The 21,837-nt window shown below is 49.9% G+C and overlaps 1 protein-coding gene across 7 annotated transcripts in view; it reads right to left on the reverse strand.

Moving 5' to 3' along the window:
- HGS (hepatocyte growth factor-regulated tyrosine kinase substrate) overlaps window positions 1–21,837 on the reverse strand; it is a 61,812-nt gene that overhangs the window by 22,841 nt on the left and 17,134 nt on the right. For 5 of the 7 annotated variants that reach the window (XM_068263688.1, XM_068263686.1, XM_068263687.1 and 2 more), the window contains exons 5-10: window positions 20,702–20,825; window positions 15,996–16,048; window positions 14,043–14,111; window positions 2,005–2,129; window positions 1,817–1,895; window positions 120–218 (exon numbers count right to left, since the gene is read on the reverse strand). In XM_068263688.1, the coding sequence (XP_068119789.1) occupies window positions 120–218; window positions 1,817–1,895; window positions 2,005–2,129; window positions 14,043–14,111; window positions 15,996–16,048; window positions 20,702–20,825 (549 nt within the window). The remainder of the gene's footprint in view (window positions 1–119; window positions 219–1,816; window positions 1,896–2,004; window positions 2,130–14,042; window positions 14,112–15,995; window positions 16,049–20,701; window positions 20,826–21,837) is intronic. The other 2 variants (XM_068263690.1, XM_068263689.1) reach the window with 1 other exon arrangement.

A 21,837-nucleotide genomic window follows, 5' to 3' on the forward strand; every position in this document is an offset into this window, starting at 1 on the left:
CTAACACAGTCGGTGGAAACAGGCCCTTAGGTAAGTTTGCCTCTGGTCAGGTATCCTGCATCACTTGGGAAATACTTGCATCTCATTGACCAGCACTGTAAGTGATCACCATTACTCACCATCCTCTCTTTCTCTTCGGCCTCAGACTGTGATAGGGCGATGGCCAGCTGCAGCTCCTCCTCTTCCTGCAGGGCGCTCTCATCCCTCTTGGGAGGCACCTAGACACAGAAGGTTTATGCAGTGATGGATCTGAGCACCACAGATGGTCAATGAGATGCAGAGAATTCCGGCTGGCGTACAAATGGTGTGCGCGGCTTGTCGTTTGGCCAACCAAATGCACTTCCTGTCACTTTTGACTGGCCTAATTCCAAACTGCATGCAATGTGCATTACATTTGCATGCAAGCTGGAGTTATTTGCATCTCATTGTCCAACTCTAATCGAGCAGTAATCCACACAGTCAGCAAACTTTACAGCTAAACCAGGCATGAGCAAACTTTTTCCTCCAGCTGTTAAGGAACTACAAGTCCCACAATGCATTGCAGGCATCTTACAGCCACAGTCATGACTCAAAGGCAAATGCATTGTGGGACTTGTAGTTCCTTAACAGCAGGAGGACCAAGTTTGCCCATGCCTGAGCTAAACTCTAAGCCACATATTTAAAGGGGCACTATGGCAAAAAATTGCAAAATTTAAAACATGCGCAAACAGACAAATAAAGTAGTATGTTTTTTTCCAGAGTAAAATGAGCCATAAATTACTTTTCTCCCATGTTGCTGTCACAGTAGGTAGTAGAAATCTGACAGAAGTGACAGGTTTTGGACTAGTCCATCTCTTCATAGGGGATTCTGGGCAAGGCTTTTATTCTTTAAAAGGATATTCCCTTAAACAATTATGCTGGCCAGCCTCCCTGCTCACTACACAGTTTTTTGGCAGCTGGACGGAGCAACTGCCATTCACTAAGTGCTTCTGAAAATAAATAAATCCTTGAGAACCCCCCTGTGAAGAGATGGACTAGTCCAAAACCTGTCTCTTCTGTCAGATTTCTACTGCCTACTGTAAGTGACAGCAACATAGGAGAAAAGTAATGTATGGCTCATTTTACTCTGGAAAAAAAATGTACTTATTTATGTTTGAACATATTTTAAATTTTACAATTTTTCACTATAGTGCCCCTTTAAAAAGAGGCCCCTGTCGTGACATATATTAGAATACAGTAAATTATTCAGGATACCCACGTTTACTGCAATTTTTCCTGGTTTCAGCATCAGAAACACTTCATTTATCTGTATATTGGTGTAGAGCCCCACCCTCCCAGAGGATGATTAGCCTAGGCTGATTAGCTATGCGGAATTCTCCCCCGGAGGATTCTGAGAGACCAGGTATAATAATTTCTACTGGCTTCGGAACTCTGAGTAAACAAACATTCTGCAAAGCTGCATCTGGCAGGGCTCTCTTACACTTTTGTGTTTAGGAATTTTCTATACCTTTTGTTCATCAGGTTACATTTGACGCTAATTACTATGTCTACCAATTCTGTACCAATGTCGATATTTGATGTATACCATTGTCTGTATTATTCTGTACCCCATGATTGTTTCTTACTCTGTACAGTGCCGCAGAACGTTGGCACTTTATAAATTAATAATAATTATTCTAATACAGAAGCAAGAAGTTTTGAATCGGGATGATACCAATTATGATTCAAACCGTCTTGCTTTGCTGATGGCTACCAAGGTACAATACCCTACTATAATACAGAAAGGCGAGTAGTTGGATAATACAGTGTTAGATTTCAGAGGCTTTGTATTGCTCACCTGTGATTGCTGGGAAAGGGGGCTGGTCAGGTACTCTGGAGGCAGCTCGGCTGCAGTCGCGGCCTTTCCCTCACCCTTCCTGCAAAAAGACCAGAGATGATGCACTGAGAACTCCCAGCAGCTTACCGGCCAATAACTAACTAGGATTTTCAAAATGCCCCCGTGAGGTCATCACCCCTAGCGCTTACTTGTTCAGCTGCTCGTAGCACGGCTCACAGACGCGCACCTCCTTCTCAATGCCAAACTTGGGGATGGTGGAGTATTTGGAAGAGCATTTACCGCAGAAGATCTGCCCGCAGGCTCTACAGTGATGCTGCAGAGGAAGAGAGAGATGGTGAGAGCTGGCAGGTGCTGGGATTACAGAGATGGTGAGAGCTGGCAAGCGCTGGGATTACAGAGATGGTGAGAGCTGGCAAGCGCTGGGATTACAGAGATGGTGAGAGGTGGCAAGCGCTGGGATTACAGAGATGGTGAGAGGCGGCAAGCGCTGGGATTACAGAGATGGTCAGAGCTGGCAGGTGCTGGGATTACAGAGATGGTGAGAGCTGGCAGGTGCTGGGATTACAGAGAGGGTGAGAGCTGGCAAGTGCTGGGATTACAGAGATGGTGAGAGCTGGCAAGTGCTGGGATTACAGAGATGGTGAGAGCTGGCAGGTGCTGGGATTACAGAGATGGTGAGAGCTGGCAGGTGCTGGGATTACAGAGATGGTGAGAGCTGGCAAGTGCTGGGATTACAGAGAGGGTGAGAGCTGCCAAATGCTGGGATTACAGAGAGGGTGAGAGCTGGCAGGTGCTGGGATTACAGAGATGGTGAGAGCTGGCAAGCGCTGGGATTACAGAGATGGTGAGAGCTGGCAGGTGCTGGGATTAGAGAGATGGTGAGAGCTGGCAAGTGCTGGGATTACAGAGATGGTGAGAGCTGGCAAGCGCTGGGATTACAGAGATGGTGAGAGCTGGCAGGTGCTGGGATTATAGAAATGGTCAGAGCTAGCAAGTGCTGGGATTACAGAGATGGTCAGAGCTGGCAGGTGCTGGGATTACAGAGATGGTGAGAGCTGGCAAGTGCTGGGATTACAGAGATGGTGAGAGCTGGCAAGCGCTTGGATTAGAGAGATGGTGAGAGCTGGCAGGTGCTGGGATTACAGAGATGGTGAGAGCTGGCAGGTGCTGGGATTACAGAGATGGTGAGAGCTGGCAGGTGCTGGGATTACAGAGATGGTCAGAGCTGGCAGGTGCTGGGATTACAGAGAGATGGTGAGAGCTGGCAGGTGCTGGGATTACAGAGATGGTGAGAGCTGGCAGGTGCTGGGATTACAGAGATGGTGAGAGCTGGCAAGTGCTGGGATTACAGAGAGGGTGAGAGCTGGCAGGTGCTGGGATTACAGAGATGGTGAGAGCTGGCAGGTGCTGGGATTACAGAGATGGTGAGAGCTGGCAGGTGCTGGGATTACAGAGATGGTGAGAGCTGGCAAGTGCTGGGATTACAGAGAGGGTGAGAGCTGGCAAGTGCTGGGATTACAGAGAGGGTGAGAGCTGGCAAGCGCTGGGATTACAGAGATGGTGAGAGCTGGCAGGTGCTGGGATTATAGAAATGGTCAGAGCTAGCAAGTGCTGGGATTACAGAGATGGTGAGAGCTGGCAGGTGCTGGGATTACAGAGATGGTGAGAGCTGGCAAGTGCTGGGATTACAGAGATGGTGAGAGCTGGCAAGCGCTGGGATTACAGAGATGGTGAGAGCTAGCAAGTGCTGGGATTACAGAGATGGTCAGAGCTGGCAGGTGCTGGGATTACAGAGATGGTGAGAGCTGGCAAACGCTGGGATTACAGAGATGGTCAGAGCTGGCAGGTGCTGGGATTACAGAGATGGTGAGAGCTGGCAGGTGCTGGGATTACAGAGATGGTGAGAGCTGGCAAGCGCTGGGATTACAGAGATGGTGAGAGCTGGCAGGTGCTGGGATTACAGAGATGGTCAGAGCTGGCAGGTGCTGGGATTACAGAGATGGTGAGAGCTGGCAAGCGCTGGGATTACAGAGATGGTGAGAGCTGGCAAGTGCTGGGATTACAGAGATGAGAGCTGGCAGGTGCTGGGATTACAGAGATGGTGAGAGCTGGCAAGTGCTGGGATTACAGAGAGGGTGAGAGCTGGCAAGTGCTGGGATTACAGAGAGGGTGAGAGCTGGCAAGCGCTGGGATTACAGAGATGGTGAGAGCTGGCGAGTGCTGGGATTACAGAGATGGTGAGAGCTGGCAAGCGCTGGGATTACAGAGATGGTCAGAGCTGGCAAGCGCTGGGATTACAGAGATGAGAGCTGGCAGGCGCTGGGATTACAGAGATGGTGAGAGCTGGCAGGTGCTGGGATTACAGAGATGGTGAGAGCTGGCAGGTGCTGGGATTACAGAGATGGTGAGAGCTGGCAGGTGCTGGGATTACAGAGATGGTGAGAGCTGGCAGGTGCTGGGATTACAGAGATGGTCAGAGCTGGCAGGTGCTGGGATTAGAGAGATGGTGAGAGCTGGCAAGTGCTGGGATTACAGAGATGGTGAGAGCTGGCAAGCGCTGGGATTACAGAGATGGTGAGAGCTGGCAAGCGCTGGGATTACAGAGATGGTGAGAGCTGGCAGGTGCTGGGATTATAGAAATGGTGAGAGCTGGCAAACGCTGGGATTACAGAGATGGTGAGAGCTGGCAAGTGCTGGGATTAGAGAGATGGTGAGAGCTGGCAAGTGCTGGGATTACAGAGATGGTGAGAGCTGGCAAGTGCTGGGATTACAGAGATGGTGAGAGCTGGCAAGCGCTGGGATTACAGAGATGGTGAGAGCTGGCAAGCGCTGGGATTACAGAGATGGTGAGAGCTGGCAAGCGCTGGGATTACAGAGATGGTGAGAGCTGGCAGGTGCTGGGATTACAGAGATGGTGAGAGCTGGCAAGCGCTGGGATTACAGAGATGGTGAGAGCTGGCAGGTGCTGGGATTACAGAGATGGTGAGAGCTGGCAGGTGCTGGGATTACAGAGATGGTGAGAGCTGGCAGGTGCTGGGATTAGAGAGATGGTGAGAGCTGGCGAGTGCTGGGATTACAGAGATGGTGAGAGCTGGCAGGCGCTGGGATTACAGAGAGATGGTGAGAGCTGGCAGGTGCTGGGATTACAGAGATGGTGAGAGCTGGCAGGTGCTGGGATTACAGAGATGGTCAGAGCTGGCAGGTGCTGGGATTACAGAGATGGTGAGAGCTGGCAAGCGCTGGGATTACAGAGATGGTGAGAGCTGGCAAGTGCTGGGATTACAGAGATGGTGAGAGCTGGCAAGCGCTGGGATTACAGAGATGGTGAGAGCTGGCAAGTGCTGGGATTACAGAGATGAGAGCTGGCAGGTGCTGGGATTACAGAGATGGTGAGAGCTGGCAAGTGCTGGGATTACAGAGAGGGTAAGAGCTGGCAGGTGCTGGGATTACAGAGATGGTGAGAGCTGGCAAGCGCTGGAATTACAGAGAGATGGTGAGAGCTGGGAAGCGCTGGGATTACAGAGATGGTGAGAGCTGGCAGGTGCTGGGATTACAGAGATGGTGAGAGCTGGCAGGTGCTGGGATTAGAGAGATGGTGAGAGCTGGCAAGTGCTGGGATTACAGAGATGGTGAGAGCTGGCAAGCGCTGGGATTACAGAGATGGTGAGAGCTGGCAAGCGCTGGGATTACAGAGATGGTGAGAGCTAGCAGGTGCTGGGATTACAGAGATGGTGAGAGCTGGCAAGTGCTGGGATTACAGAGATGGTGAGAGCTGGCAGGTGCTGGGATTACAGAGATGGTGAGAGCTGGCAGGCGCTGGGATTACAGAGATGGTGAGAGCTGGCAGGTGCTGGGATTACAGAGATGGTGAGAGCTGGCAAGCGCTGGGATTACAGAGATGGTGAGAGCTGGCAAGCGCTGGGATTACAGAGATGGTCAGAGCTGGCAAGTGCTGGGATTACAGAGATGGTGAGAGCTGGCAAGCGCTGGGATTACAGAGATGGTGAGAGCTGGCAAGCGCTGGGATTACAGAGATGGTGAGAGCTGGCAAGCGCTGGGATTACAGAGATGGTCAGAGCTAGCAGGTGCTGGGATTACAGAGATGGTCAGAGCTAGCAAGTGCTGGGATTACAGAGATGGTGAGAGCTGGCAAGCGCTGGGATTACAGAGATGGTCAGAGCTGGCAAGTGCTGGGATTACAGAGATGGTCAGAGCTGGCAAGCGCTGGGATTACAGAGATGGTGAGAGCTGGCAAGCGCTGGGATTACAGAGATGGCGAGACCTGGCAGGTGCTGGGATTACAGAGATGGTCAGAGCTGGCAGGCGCTGGGATTACAGAGATGAGAGCTGGCAGGCGCTGGGATTACAGAGATGGTGAGAGCTGGCAAACGCTGGGATTACAGAGAGATGGTGAGAGCTGGCAAGCGCTGGGATTACAGAGATGGTGAGAGCTGGCAAGTGCTGGGATTACAGAGGTGGTGAGAGCTGGCAGGCGCTGGGATTACAGAGATGGTGAGAGCTGGCAGGTGCTGGGATTACAGAGATGGTGAGAGCTGGCAGGTGCTGGGATTACAGAGATGGCGAGACCTGGCAAGCGATGGGATAACAGAGATGGTGAGAGCTGGCAGGTGCTGGGATTACAGAGATGGTGAGAGCTGGCAGGTGCTGGGATTACAGAGATGGTGAGAGCTGGCAAGTGCTGGGATTACAGAGATGGTGAGAGCTGGCAAGTGCTGGGATTACAGAGATGGCGAGACCTGGCAAGTGCTGGGATTACAGAGATGGTGAGAGGCGGCAAGCGCTGGGATTACAGAGATGGTGAGAGCTGGCAAGTGCTGGGATTACAGAGGTGGTGAGAGCTAGCAAGTGCTGGGATTAGAGAGATGGTGAGAGCTGGCAAGTGCTGGGATTACAGAGATGGTCAGAGCTGGCAGGTGCTGGGATTACAGAGATGGTGAGAGCTGGCAAGCGCTGGGATTACAGAGATGGTGAGAGCTGGCAGGTGCTGGGATTACAGAGATGGTGAGAGCTGGCAGGTGCTGGGATTACAGAGATGGTGAGAGCTGGCAGGTGCTGGGATTACAGAGATGGTGAGAGCTGGCAGGTGCTGGGATTACAGAGATGGTGAGAGCTGGCAGGTGCTGGGATTACAGAGATGGTCAGAGCTGGCGAGTGCTGGGATTACAGAGAGGGTGAGAGCTGGCAAGCGCTGGAATTACAGAGCTGGCGAGTGCTGGGATTACAGAGAGGGTGAGAGCTGGCGAGTGCTGGGATTACAGAGATGGTGAGAGCTGGCAAGCGCTGGGATTACAGAGATGGTGAGAGCTGGCAAGCGCTGGGATTACAGAGATGGCAAGTGCTGGGATTACAGAGATGGTGAGAGCTGGCAGGTGCTGGGATTACAGAGATGGTGAGAGCTGGCAGGTGCTGGGATTACAGAGAGGGTGAGAGCTGGCAAGTGCTGGGATTACAGAGATGGTGAGAGCTGGCAGGTGCTGGGATTACAGAGATGGTGAGAGCTGGCAGGTGCTGGGATTACAGAGATGGTGAGAGCTGGCAGGTGCTGGGATTAGAGAGATGGTGAGAGCTGGCAAGTGCTGGGATTACAGAGATGGTGAGAGCTGGCAAGCGCTGGGATTACAGAGATGGTGAGAGCTGGCAGGTGCTGGGATTATAGAAATGGTCAGAGCTAGCAAGTGCTGGGATTACAGAGATGGTCAGAGCTGGCAGGTGCTGGGATTACAGAGATGGTGAGAGCTGGCAAGTGCTGGGATTACAGAGATGGTGAGAGCTGGCAAGCGCTTGGATTAGAGAGATGGTGAGAGCTGGCAGGTGCTGGGATTACAGAGATGGTGAGAGCTGGCAGGTGCTGGGATTACAGAGATGGTGAGAGCTGGCAGGTGCTGGGATTACAGAGATGGTCAGAGCTGGCAGGTGCTGGGATTACAGAGAGATGGTGAGAGCTGGCAGGTGCTGGGATTACAGAGATGGTGAGAGCTGGCAGGTGCTGGGATTACAGAGATGGTGAGAGCTGGCAAGTGCTGGGATTACAGAGAGGGTGAGAGCTGGCAGGTGCTGGGATTACAGAGATGGTGAGAGCTGGCAGGTGCTGGGATTACAGAGATGGTGAGAGCTGGCAGGTGCTGGGATTACAGAGATGGTGAGAGCTGGCAAGTGCTGGGATTACAGAGAGGGTGAGAGCTGGCAAGTGCTGGGATTACAGAGAGGGTGAGAGCTGGCAAGCGCTGGGATTACAGAGATGGTGAGAGCTGGCAGGTGCTGGGATTACAGAGATGGTGAGAGCTGGCAGGTGCTGGGATTACAGAGATGGTGAGAGCTGGCAAGTGCTGGGATTACAGAGATGGTGAGAGCTGGCAAGCGCTGGGATTACAGAGATGGTGAGAGCTAGCAAGTGCTGGGATTACAGAGATGGTCAGAGCTGGCAGGTGCTGGGATTACAGAGATGGTGAGAGCTGGCAAACGCTGGGATTACAGAGATGGTCAGAGCTGGCAGGTGCTGGGATTACAGAGATGGTGAGAGCTGGCAGGTGCTGGGATTACAGAGATGGTGAGAGCTGGCAAGCGCTGGGATTACAGAGATGGTGAGAGCTGGCAGGTGCTGGGATTACAGAGATGGTCAGAGCTGGCAGGTGCTGGGATTACAGAGATGGTGAGAGCTGGCAAGCGCTGGGATTACAGAGATGGTGAGAGCTGGCAAGTGCTGGGATTACAGAGATGAGAGCTGGCAGGTGCTGGGATTACAGAGATGGTGAGAGCTGGCAAGTGCTGGGATTACAGAGAGGGTGAGAGCTGGCAAGTGCTGGGATTACAGAGAGGGTGAGAGCTGGCAAGCGCTGGGATTACAGAGATGGTGAGAGCTGGCGAGTGCTGGGATTACAGAGATGGTGAGAGCTGGCAAGCGCTGGGATTACAGAGATGGTCAGAGCTGGCAAGCGCTGGGATTACAGAGATGAGAGCTGGCAGGCGCTGGGATTACAGAGATGGTGAGAGCTGGCAGGTGCTGGGATTACAGAGATGGTGAGAGCTGGCAGGTGCTGGGATTACAGAGATGGTGAGAGCTGGCAGGTGCTGGGATTACAGAGATGGTGAGAGCTGGCAGGTGCTGGGATTACAGAGATGGTCAGAGCTGGCAGGTGCTGGGATTAGAGAGATGGTGAGAGCTGGCAAGTGCTGGGATTACAGAGATGGTGAGAGCTGGCAAGCGCTGGGATTACAGAGATGGTGAGAGCTGGCAAGCGCTGGGATTACAGAGATGGTGAGAGCTGGCAGGTGCTGGGATTATAGAAATGGTGAGAGCTGGCAAACGCTGGGATTACAGAGATGGTGAGAGCTGGCAAGTGCTGGGATTAGAGAGATGGTGAGAGCTGGCAAGTGCTGGGATTACAGAGATGGTGAGAGCTGGCAAGTGCTGGGATTACAGAGATGGTGAGAGCTGGCAAGCGCTGGGATTACAGAGATGGTGAGAGCTGGCAAGCGCTGGGATTACAGAGATGGTGAGAGCTGGCAAGCGCTGGGATTACAGAGATGAGAGCTGGCAGGTGCTGGGATTACAGAGATGGTGAGAGCTGGCAAGTGCTGGGATTACAGAGAGGGTAAGAGCTGGCAGGTGCTGGGATTACAGAGATGGTGAGAGCTGGCAAGCGCTGGAATTACAGAGAGATAGTGAGAGCTGGGAAGCGCTGGGATTACAGAGATGGTGAGAGCTGGCAGGTGCTGGGATTACAGAGATGGTGAGAGCTGGCAGGTGCTGGGATTAGAGAGATGGTGAGAGCTGGCAAGTGCTGGGATTACAGAGATGGTGAGAGCTGGCAAGCGCTGGGATTACAGAGATGGTGAGAGCTGGCAAGCGCTGGGATTACAGAGATGGTGAGAGCTAGCAGGTGCTGGGATTACAGAGATGGTGAGAGCTGGCAAGTGCTGGGATTACAGAGATGGTGAGAGCTGGCAGGTGCTGGGATTACAGAGATGGTGAGAGCTGGCAGGCGCTGGGATTACAGAGATGGTGAGAGCTGGCAGGTGCTGGGATTACAGAGATGGTGAGAGCTGGCAAGCGCTGGGATTACAGAGATGGTGAGAGCTGGCAAGCGCTGGGATTACAGAGATGGTCAGAGCTGGCAAGTGCTGGGATTACAGAGATGGTGAGAGCTGGCAAGCGCTGGGATTACAGAGATGGTGAGAGCTGGCAAGCGCTGGGATTACAGAGATGGTGAGAGCTGGCAAGCGCTGGGATTACAGAGATGGTCAGAGCTAGCAGGTGCTGGGATTACAGAGATGGTCAGAGCTAGCAAGTGCTGGGATTACAGAGATGGTGAGAGCTGGCAAGCGCTGGGATTACAGAGATGGTCAGAGCTGGCAAGTGCTGGGATTACAGAGATGGTCAGAGCTGGCAAGCGCTGGGATTACAGAGATGGTGAGAGCTGGCAAGCGCTGGGATTACAGAGATGGCGAGACCTGGCAGGTGCTGGGATTACAGAGATGGTCAGAGCTGGCAGGCGCTGGGATTACAGAGATGAGAGCTGGCAGGCGCTGGGATTACAGAGATGGTGAGAGCTGGCAAACGCTGGGATTACAGAGAGATGGTGAGAGCTGGCAAGCGCTGGGATTACAGAGATGGTGAGAGCTGGCAAGTGCTGGGATTACAGAGGTGGTGAGAGCTGGCAGGCGCTGGGATTACAGAGATGGTGAGAGCTGGCAGGTGCTGGGATTACAGAGATGGTGAGAGCTGGCAGGTGCTGGGATTACAGAGATGGCGAGACCTGGCAAGCGATGGGATAACAGAGATGGTGAGAGCTGGCAGGTGCTGGGATTACAGAGATGGTGAGAGCTGGCAGGTGCTGGGATTACAGAGATGGTGAGAGCTGGCAAGTGCTGGGATTACAGAGATGGTGAGAGCTGGCAAGTGCTGGGATTACAGAGATGGCGAGACCTGGCAAGTGCTGGGATTACAGAGATGGTGAGAGGCGGCAAGCGCTGGGATTACAGAGATGGTGAGAGCTGGCAAGTGCTGGGATTACAGAGGTGGTGAGAGCTAGCAAGTGCTGGGATTAGAGAGATGGTGAGAGCTGGCAAGTGCTGGGATTACAGAGATGGTCAGAGCTGGCAGGTGCTGGGATTACAGAGATGGTGAGAGCTGGCGAGTGCTGGGATTACAGAGATGGTGAGAGCTGGCAAGCGCTGGGATTACAGAGATGGTGAGAACTGGAGAGCGCTGGGATTACAGAGATGGTCAGAGCTGGCAAGCGCTGGGATTACAGAGATGGTGAGAACTGGAGAGCGCTGGGATTACAGAGATGGTCAGAGCTGGCAAGCGCTGGGATTACAGAGATGGTGAGAGCTGGCAGGTGCTGGGATTACAGAGATGGTGAGAGCTGGCAGGTGCTGGGATTACAGAGATGGTGAGAGCTGGCAGGTGCTGGGATTACAGAGATGGTGAGAGCTGGCAAGCGCTGGGATTACAGAGATGGTGAGAGCTGGCAGGTGCTGGGATTACAGAGATGGTGAGAGCTGGCAGGTGCTGGGATTACAGAGATGGTCAGAGCTAGCAAGTGCTGGGATTATAGAGATGGTGAGAGCTGGCAAGCGCTGGGATTACAGAGATGGTGAGAGCTGGCAGGTGCTGGGATTACAGAGATGGTGAGAGCTGGCAGGTGCTGGGATTACAGAGATGGTGAGAGCTGGCAGGTGCTGGGATTACAGAGATGGTGAGAGCTGGCAGGTGCTGGGATTACAGAGATGGTGAGAGCTGGCAGGTGCTGGGATTACAGAGATGGTGAGAGCTGGCAAGCGCTGGGATTACAGAGATGGTGAGAGCTGGCAGGTGCTGGGATTACAGAGATGGTGAGAGCTGGCAGGTGCTGGGATTACAGAGATGGTGAGAGCTGGCAGGTGCTGGGATTACAGAGATGGTGAGAGCTGGCAGGTGCTGGGATTACAGAGATGGTGAGAGCTGGCAGGTGCTGGGATTACAGAGATGGTCAGAGCTAGCAAGTGCTGGGATTACAGAGATGGTGAGAGCTGGCAGGTGCTGGGATTACAGAGATGGTGAGAGCTGGCAGGTGCTGGGATTACAGAGATGGTCAGAGCTAGCAAGTGCTGGGATTATAGAGATGGTGAGAGCTGGCAGGTGCTGAGATTACAGAGATGGTGAGAGCTGGCAGGTGCTGGGATTACAGAGATGGTGAGAGCTGGCAGGTGCTGGGATTACAGAGATGGTGAGAGCTGGCAGGTGCTGGGATTACAGAGATGGTGAGAGCTGGCAAGTGCTGGGATTACAGAGATGGCGAGACCTGGCAAGCGATGGGATAACAGAGATGGTGAGAGCTGGCAGGTGCTGGGATTACAGAGATGGTGAGAGCTGGCGAGTGCTGGGATTACAGAGATGGTGAGAGCTGGCAAGCGCTGGGATTACAGAGATGGCGAGAGCTGGCAGGTGCTGGGATTACAGAGATGGTGAGAGCTGGCAGGTGCTGGGATTACAGAGATGGTGAGAGCTGGCAGGTGCTGGGATTACAGAGATGGTGAGAGCTGGCAGGTGCTGGGATTACAGAGATGGTGAGAGCTGGCAGGTGCTGGGATTACAGAGATGGTGAGAGCTGGCAGGTGCTGGGATTACAGAGATGGTGAGAGCTGGCAAGCGCTGGAATTACAGAGCTGGCGAGTGCTGGGATTACAGAGAGGGTGAGAGCTGGCGAGTGCTGGGATTACAGAGATGGTGAGAGCTGGCAAGCGCTGGGATTACAGAGATGGTGAGAGCTGGCAAGCGCTGGGATTACAGAGATGGCAAGTGCTGGGATTACAGAGATGGTGAGAGCTGGCGAGTGCTGGGATTACAGAGATGGTGAGAGCTGGCAAGCGCTGGGATTACAGAGATGGTGAGAGCTGGCAAGCGCTGGGATTACAGAGATGGTGAGAGCTGGCAGGTGCTGGGATTACAGAGATGGTGAGAGCTGGCAGGTGCTGGGATTACAGAGATGGTGAGAGCTGGCAGGTGCTGGGATTACAGAGATGGTCAGAGCTGGCGAGTGCTGGGATTACAGAGAGGGTGAGAGCTGGCAAGCGCTGGAATTACAGAGCTGGCGAGTGCTGGGATTACAGAGAGGGTGAGAGCTGGCGAGTGCTGGGATTACAGAGATGGTGAGAGCTGGCAAGCGCTGGGATTACAGAGATGGTGAGAGCTGGCAAGCGCTGGGATTACAGAGATGGCAAGTGCTGGGATTACAGAGATGGTGAGAGCTGGCGAGTGCTGGGATTACAGAGATGGTGAGAGCTGGCAAGCGCTGGGATTACAGAGATGGTGAGAGCTGGCAAGCGCTGGGATTACAGAGATGGTGAGAGCTGGCAGGTGCTGGGATTACAGAGATGGTGAGAGCTGGCAGGTGCTGGGATTACAGAGATGGTGAGAGCTGGCAGGTGCTGGGATTACAGAGATGGTGAGAGCTGGCAGGTGCTGGGATTACAGAGATGGTGAGAGCTGGCAGGTGCTGGGATTACAGAGATGGTCAGAGCTGGCGAGTGCTGGGATTACAGAGAGGGTGAGAGCTGGCAAGCGCTGGAATTACAGAGCTGGCGAGTGCTGGGATTACAGAGAGGGTGAGAGCTGGCGAGTGCTGGGATTACAGAGATGGTGAGAGCTGGCAAGCGCTGGGATTACAGAGATGGTGAGAGCTGGCAAGCGCTGGGATTACAGAGATGGCAAGTGCTGGGATTACAGAGATGGTGAGAGCTGGCAGGTGCTGGGATTACAGAGATGGTGAGAGCTGGCAGGTGCTGGGATTACAGAGAGGGTGAGAGCTGGCAAGTGCTGGGATTACAGAGATGGTGAGAGCTGGCAGGTGCTGGGATTACAGAGATGGTGAGAGCTGGCAGGTGCTGGGATTACAGAGATGGTGAGAGCTGGCAGGTGCTGGGATTACAGAGATGGCAAGTGCTGGGATTACAGAGATGGCAAGTGCTGGGATTACAGAGATGGTGAGAGCTGGCGAGTGCTGGGATTACAGAGATGGTGAGAGCTGGCAAGCGCTGGGATTACAGAGATGGTGAGAGCTGGCAAGCGCTGGGATTACAGAGATGGCAAGTGCTGGGATTACAGTGATGGTGAGAGCTGGCGAGCGCTGGGATAACAGAGATGGTGAGAGCTGGTAAGCGCTGGGTTTACAGGACGCATACAATTATGAAGATGGAGAGGAGATGTAAAAAAAAGGATTACCTTTCGAGTTACTACTCCAAACTGGACACGGCAGCGGTGACACTCCTCAGCATCCACCCAATCTGGAGCCTACAGTATCAAGAGAGCTCGTCAAAGCCAATATAGTCTGGCATCGCTAACAATCAAAAGCTGTTTCCTAACTTTTTACTTTCCCCATACAGTTATATCTGCCTTCAGCCCAAAATAATGTTACATGTGCAAACTCAAAGCGTCACAGTACATGCAGCAGCCATGTGCATGGTTACGTCATCTTCTCTACATTCAGAAGACACTGGGCACATGAACTCCGTGCAGCTGACACAATCAGTCATGCAGATAATATTCCTCCATTGTTCACCACACAGAAGTATCTCTCCTATTCCCCAGAGCTGAGCCAAAAAGTTTCTCTTAAGCGGCCCATACACCTAACGATTTTCCCGCCGATACACAGCAGATTAGATCACTGTGATCGAATCGGCTGTGAAATCGTTACGCAAATGCTGACAGAACGATCGATTTCCATCCGAAATGAATCGTTCCCGTCGAGCTGTCCGTGCGGAAGATTTCCCTCGATCGTGCGTTGATAGCGGCGAATGCCCGACGACCGACGCTAGTGGCAATACATTACCTGCCCCGGCTGGCGCCAGTCCCCGCTCTCTCTTCTCCGCTGAGTTCCGGGTGGCTACTTCCTGTCCCGGCAGGAAGTTTAAATAGTAGAGCGCCCTCTACTGTTTAAACTTCCCCAGACGTGAAGTGAAGCCAGCCGGTCCGGAACCCAGCGGAGAAGAGACAGCGGAGACCTGGGGACTCGCTCCGGCCAGATCAGGTAATGTATGTGGGCAGGCGGGCGGCGGCAGCTCCAGAGATTGTGATTGGTTTCATAGTGAAATCGATTCACAATCTGTTTGCAGTAAAAGCAGCCATACAATCCCTCTCTGATCAGATTCGATCAGAGAAGGATCTATCTGTTGGTCGATCTGATGGCAAATCGACCAGTGTATGGCCACTTTTAGGCTATGTTCACATTATAAATCGCCAACGCTATCGCAAGTGCTGAGCGGTTTATCAAGAGTTTGGTCAGCGCTTTTCTTTGCGCTTTGAAAAGAGCTTTTCTAAGCGCTCTTGCAGAGCAATTTGTTTTTTCACTTCCTGATGTCAGTCAGGAAATTAACTCTTTGACCCAGAAATGAATAAATACAATGTATTTATTCATAGAAGCGCTCAGGAAATGGCTATACAAAGTGCTTTGTGATTACCCTATACCCTCCATTGAGCCAAAGTACTCAGAAAATGGTCCAGGCAGCGCTTTTGAAAGTGGATCGCAATCAAACCGCTCATATGTGAACACTCTCATAGGGAGTCATCACACAAGCACTTTTTAGGCGATGCAATTTCTAAAATCGCCAGTGCTTAAAAAAGAATACGCAAAGGCTCATAGTGTGAAGAAGCCCTCAGGCCTTATTTCCAGTAGGGTGCCGCATTAGTTTCCAAATCAGACGTAGCACCAGTGCTGCTGCCCATGCATAGCTATAGGGATTGGGATGCATGCCTTCCAGAATCGGACCGACATACAATTCAGACGCATGCCATTGAACAGAATAGACAGCGTTTCCCTGTCCAGCTTGGATTTGAGGAAACGCTGCATATTCCATCCCAGTGGAAACAGGACCTTAGGGTAATCACGTGTAGAAGCTCCAGGAAAAGGGAAAAAGCTGATTTTAGCTATTTCCGGTAAAGCAACCCCCACCTTCCATGTGGGGGTGGGGTTTCCTTTGACAAGCTTTGAAAAAGAATGCAGTTTGCTTAAACCTGGCTTTTCGAGAGTATAACGGAATGATCTGCAACATCACTCACTGTCCTGAAGTGGTGCATTATGGGAACTCACGTCTGCCTCATGTGAAGCTTAATATTTGCCACACCTTCTGGTATAGGAAAGCAAAATTGTACTAATAGGAAATGAAAAGGATCACTCACTCTCTCCGCAGCAAACATGGCGTCGCTCTCCTTGAACTCTGGAAAGTTGTGACCTGAAAAAGAAGCAAAGTCATAAACACAGGAAAGATTTAGAAGGTTTTATTTCAGGTGTCTGAAAAGACCTCTTAAAGAGAACCTGAGCTGAAAATTAAATGTCAAAATAAACATAAACACGTCATACTTACCTCCCGTGTAGTCTACTCATCAATCTCTTTCTCCTCTTCTGCGTCCTGTTTGTCCACTGCCATTGATGGAATCCTCCATTTTGAAAATGGACGTTATCCCATTACAGCTTCCTGATCAGCACACTGTTAAACTGTAATATCGCCCACTTGAGCCATAGGGAAACATGGACATTACCTTGCACATTAAGTTGTAACTGACAGCTGCTGATATATAACTGACAGCAACTGGTATATTTCAGTCCTGACAAAATATTATCAGAACTGGAAGAGATCACTGTAAAAAGAAAATAGTGAGCTTCTGAGAGGAACAGACGATGAGGTTAATATTTGATATTCATTTGCAGCTACATCATGTGTTTATTTTAAATAATTTCACTTGCTTCAGGTTCCCTTTAATTTATTCATTTTGTTATTTTCACTACAGTTCCTCTTTAAATTCCTTTGGTGAGATATACTTATTTATACAAGACAAGACAATATACTCTGTGCAGAGCTGTGGACGATGTCGGCGCTATATAAATACTAGATGATGATGATAATAATAATAATACTATTTTGCAGGGGTGGAAGCAGGCATTTGGCAAGCCAATTGAGAATAGAAACTATTAATTGACGAATGATTGAATTAAACTGCTGGATAGCTGATCAGATGTAGAGAGTCAATTATATGCTGGTAATTTCAAGTGGATGCAAATTTTCTATTGATTCTATGCAAACCTATGCAGCTCGCAAATCCCAATCACTGCATTTGATTGTCCAAGCTCCATAAGGCCTGGAACCCACTGCAAAACGCAATCGCTAGCGCTTTGTATGAGCGGTTTGTAAGAGATTCCTTGAGCTTTTTAGGGAACGATTTTAAAAAGTGTCATCAATTTGCCAGCGGCTGTGTAGCGATTAGCGTTTTAAAGTCCAATTGGCTCTATTAATTTTGTTAGTGTACATTAACTTCAAAAAGCTAGCAAAATCGCTCCGTGCAGGTTTTGATGAGCGATTACGCCAGCGATTATATACTTTACATTGAAGCGCAAACGCTAACAAAATGCTGCATGTCCTGCGTTTGCGATTTTGCTAATCGCAATCGCTTCTGAGAAATTTGCACCATCCATTTATATTGGCAGAGCGTTTAGGGAAATCGCTAGCAATTTCTCACGCTCCCTAAATGCTCATAAAAAAAATCGCTTTAGTGGGTTCCAGCCCTTAGAATGAACAGAATAAATCGGCATCCACTCGAAATTATTAGCATCTGACTGAACATCCGTAGTAATAAACATATGATTAGGTGCTACAAAGTTTGGCTCTTTTTGAACTGGAAGTTGGCCATTCGGTACATTTTTGGAATTTGACCACAGTTCTGCAAAGTCCAAAGTTCTCAAAAATGTCCTGGTTCACACATAAATCTGTACATTTGCGGTCCTGTCCAGTGTAGTCCTGTCAGTTTTGCATCAGGTTTCTGTCAGTTTTACCTGACTGGGTCTGAAATGTACACCTGTATGAGCACCACCATAGAAACACTTACAAAACTGATGCCAATTGTCAAAAACTGACTGGACACCTTTTTATGTGTGAACCCAGCCTAAGGGCCCTTCCACACTGCACGCGCTTTGATTATACAAAGCGCATGTGTTTTTCCGATCGCAAGGGCACCGCGATTAAATAGTAATCACGGTACTCTGTGGTAGTGTGATCCAATGTACACCCAATCGCAAATGTAGTGCTTGCTGCATTTTCCATGTGTTAGTGTGAAACGAACGATAGCACATGAAGAATTGCAAACGCAGTGCTTTATTTTGCAGTCCACTATTTAAAAAAAACTTCCCGCAGCTTTCTATTTTTATTTCCCTTGTCAGGAAACAATCGTTTAAAAGGACAACTGAAGTGAGAGGTATATGGAGGCTGCCATATTTATTGCCTTTTAAGCAATACCAGTTGCCTGGCAGCCCTGCTGGTCCTCTGCCTCTAATACTTTTAGCCATAGACCCTGAACAAGCATGCAGCACATCAGGTGTGTCTGACATTGGCTAACGTTCATAAAGCATTCCCGCATGCGGAAATGCTGAAAACAGCCGACTTTAACGAGCACATAGCAAAATGTGTATTCATAAAGGCTGTTTCCGCATGAAAAGCTGACACTACCGAGCAGAGCGATAAATTACCGCCTTCTACGGTGACTATCGTAACAAATGTAACAAAATGTTAATTCATAAAGATTAGAGCAATCGGTGTGAGGTCGGGAAGTACCGCTCCCTCTGATGTGGCGATAACAATGTAAGTGAATGGAGACACAGACCTCCCAGGCAGCTGCAGTAGAGCGGAAAACTGAGAAATGTATCAACTCGGCAGCTTCCTGTGTTTCCGCCTGCCTACCGCCAGCCTAGTTCAGGAAATCTCCGCACTGCTACCGCACCTGTACACTTTTTTATGAATGAGCACACAGAAGTGTGAAATACCGGCAGCGGTGTTTTCCCGTACTGATTTTCATTACCGACCACACTTTTATGAATGATAGCCATTGTCAGATCTGACAAGATTAGCTGCATGCCTGTTTCTGGTGGGATTCAGACACTACTGCAGCTAAATAGACCAGCAGGGATGCCAGCACCCAACTGGTATTATTTAAAAAGGAGATAAATATGGCAGCCTCCATAATATATCAGCCAATCGCATTTGTGACTGTGGCGAAACTCACGCTTGTAAGACTCTGAAAATAGCGATCCTGGGGCAAGGGCCCTGGATGAATGGGAAACCTGAAAATCTTTTGCCATGTATGGTGCTATGCGATTTTTTTATCTTGTTGGGGGAACAGTATTATGCCAAAATTGGGCTTTAGAAAACCCGCCGATTGCACCCATAATCGAGGCAAAACGCATGCTGGAAATCTCTGGAAATGTACACAACCGCAAACAGACCATGGAAGTCACTGGAAAAGCATTCATAAAAAATTGTCCAGGGGTGCAACACAAAGGGAAAAACTTCTGTGTGATCCACAAACAGACTGTTGTATTTTACAAGCACAGTCAGGGATCTTTCACATCGCAAATCAAGAAACGCAAATCGCAATTGTGTTTTGCATCTCACAATTTTCAATCGTCCTCATTTGAAACCTAGGAAAAGTGCAGCAGGACTACGACTGCCATTTTAGAAAATTGAAAACGAATTCACTACGAATCCATTCCCGTCATTCCAATTGTAACGTTACTGTACTTGCATTTGGAAAATTGCAAGCCTTTTCAAAAACATAAATGGAACGCAGCCAGTGTGAAAGAGCCCTCAAGATGACACTGGGCCCTTTTACTGTGGCTGTGTTCCATTTTGTTTCTGCGTTTCGATTAAAGTGACACTTAAAGAGACGCCTGTCATAAAAAAAAAATTAATTTCGTTTTACTCACCTGGGGCTCATAACAGCCCCCTGCAGCCGTCCCGCCATCGCAGTCACTCACGGAGCCTCTGGTCCCCCGCTGCCAGCTAGTTTCGTTTTTGAAGACCTCGGGGTCGGCGGACCGCATTGCGTACATTTTTACGACGCGTAAAAAGGTATGTGTTAACATTCGTGCACCAGTGGGAATACGTAAAAATGTACGCAATGCGGCCCGCCGACCACGAGATTGGCAAAAACAAAACTAGCTGGCGGTGGGGGACTGGAGCAGCAGCAGTGAGCGACGGCATGGGCACAGGATGGCTGCATTGGGCTTGCAGAAGCCCCAGGTAAGTGAAACTTTTTTTTGCCTGATAATTCCTTTAAGGATCCCTTTAAACCCAAGATAGTGAAAACGCAAAACGTATTTGCATTTGCAACTGTGCTGCAGGATTTTTGGTTTGAATGAGCCCACAGTGTATTGCATGCATGCTGTGTTTTACTGGCCTACTGTTTATGGTTATATAAATAATAATATATGGCTAATAAATAAAAATATATAGTTTGATTGGAAACAAACATTTGGGGCCGGTGCACACCAAAAACCGCTAGCAGATCCGCAAAACGCTAGCAGATTTTGGAAACGCTTTTTCTTATTTTTCTATGGCGTTTTGCTAGCGTTTTGCGGATTGCTGCAGCGGATATCAGTATAGTACATTTCATATATTGTTACAGTAAAGCTGTTACTGAACAGCTTCTGTAACAAAAACGCCGGCAAAACCGCTCTGAACAGGCGTTTTTCAGAGCGGTTTGCGTTTTTCCTATACTTAACATTGAGGCAGAAACGCATCCGAAATCCAAAAAATGCCTCACCTCAGCATTTTTCGTTTCTGCAAAACGCCTCCCGCTCTGGTGTGCACCACCCCATTGAGATACATTGACCAAGCGGATCCGCAGCCACAAGCGGCTGCAGAAACGCTGAAAAAGCTGCTCGGTGTGCACCAGCCCAAAGACTGTTTTAAAAACACACACACACACACACACACACACACACACACACACACACACACACACACACTTTATGGCTAGTAAATAAGACACACAATGAATAGATGTCACACAAGCGGGACATTCCACAGCTCCCACAAGAGGCGAATGATCCTCCATACCTTCCACCTTCATGATCTGGTACGTATCTTGTACAACTTTATACTTGGGCTCGTTGCGGAAGGCGTGGGCCCAGGCCTGGATCAGATACAGGATCTTGTTCCGGACATTTGGTTCCACTGCGCGCTGAAGGGAAGAAAATAGTATTAATTCCCCAGCAAGGCCTTCCTCTGTTGCTGGTAAGTCAGTCAGTGGGGCAATAAACCGGGTGACTTATGGATCCTTCAGTCTGCAGCACAGAGAGCATGAACTTTGTTGGCACACACCTACAACGTGAGAGTGAGTCAGGTGCCTTATTAGTCAACACTTGTGCTCAATGACACACACCAGGAAGTTGTGTAAAAGTCACATGACAGCCTTTGGGGCTTTCCAGACAGGCTTCTTTAGATAGAGGAAAGCACCAATCAGAATGGACCTGCTCAGAGTAGGTGGGGCTGCTGAAGGCAAGATAAGGAATGTCAGTATGAAAGTCCCAGTAACCAAACAACGTATGCAGAAAGTGAAATTAAAGAACTACTACAGCATCTCCTGTCAGATACGCAATTCAATAACAAAACATCTGCAGAATATTTTATTCTTCTTTTCCCCAGCCAGCTGTAATTACTCAATGCAACTTACAGTATATCAGACAAGTGAAATGTATAATATCAACAGTTCAGGTAAAAAAAAAAGAAGGCCGGTAATGAAAAAAAATCAGCACTGGATAAAAGGATCACACCTTTTCCTAAACATGCTTCAATACTATCACAAGGCCAGTCCACACCAAAAACCACTAGTGGTTCCACAAGTGTTAGCAGTTTTTGAAGCAGATTTCAGAGCGATTCTAGGCATGAGAGGTTTTCTAAACATGCCTAGCGTTTTTGGAGCGTTTTTGTGTAGCAGATTACAAATATTGTTACAGTAAAGCTGTTACTGAACAGCTTCTGTAACAAAAACGCCTGGAAAACCGCTATGATCTAGCATTTTTCAGAGCGGTTTTCCACTTTCCTATACTTTATATTGAGGCAGAAACGTCTCAGAAATCTCAAAAATGCTGCAGCCCCCGAGTTTGCGTTTGGAGGAAAAACGAACCGCTCTGGTGTGCAGCAGTCCATTGAAATACATTAGACAAGCAGTTTTCAACCAGAAAGAGTTTTAA

Source organism: Hyperolius riggenbachi, chromosome 12 (genome assembly GCF_040937935.1).
Source record: "Hyperolius riggenbachi isolate aHypRig1 chromosome 12, aHypRig1.pri, whole genome shotgun sequence".
NCBI lineage: Eukaryota > Metazoa > Chordata > Amphibia > Anura > Hyperoliidae > Hyperolius > Hyperolius riggenbachi.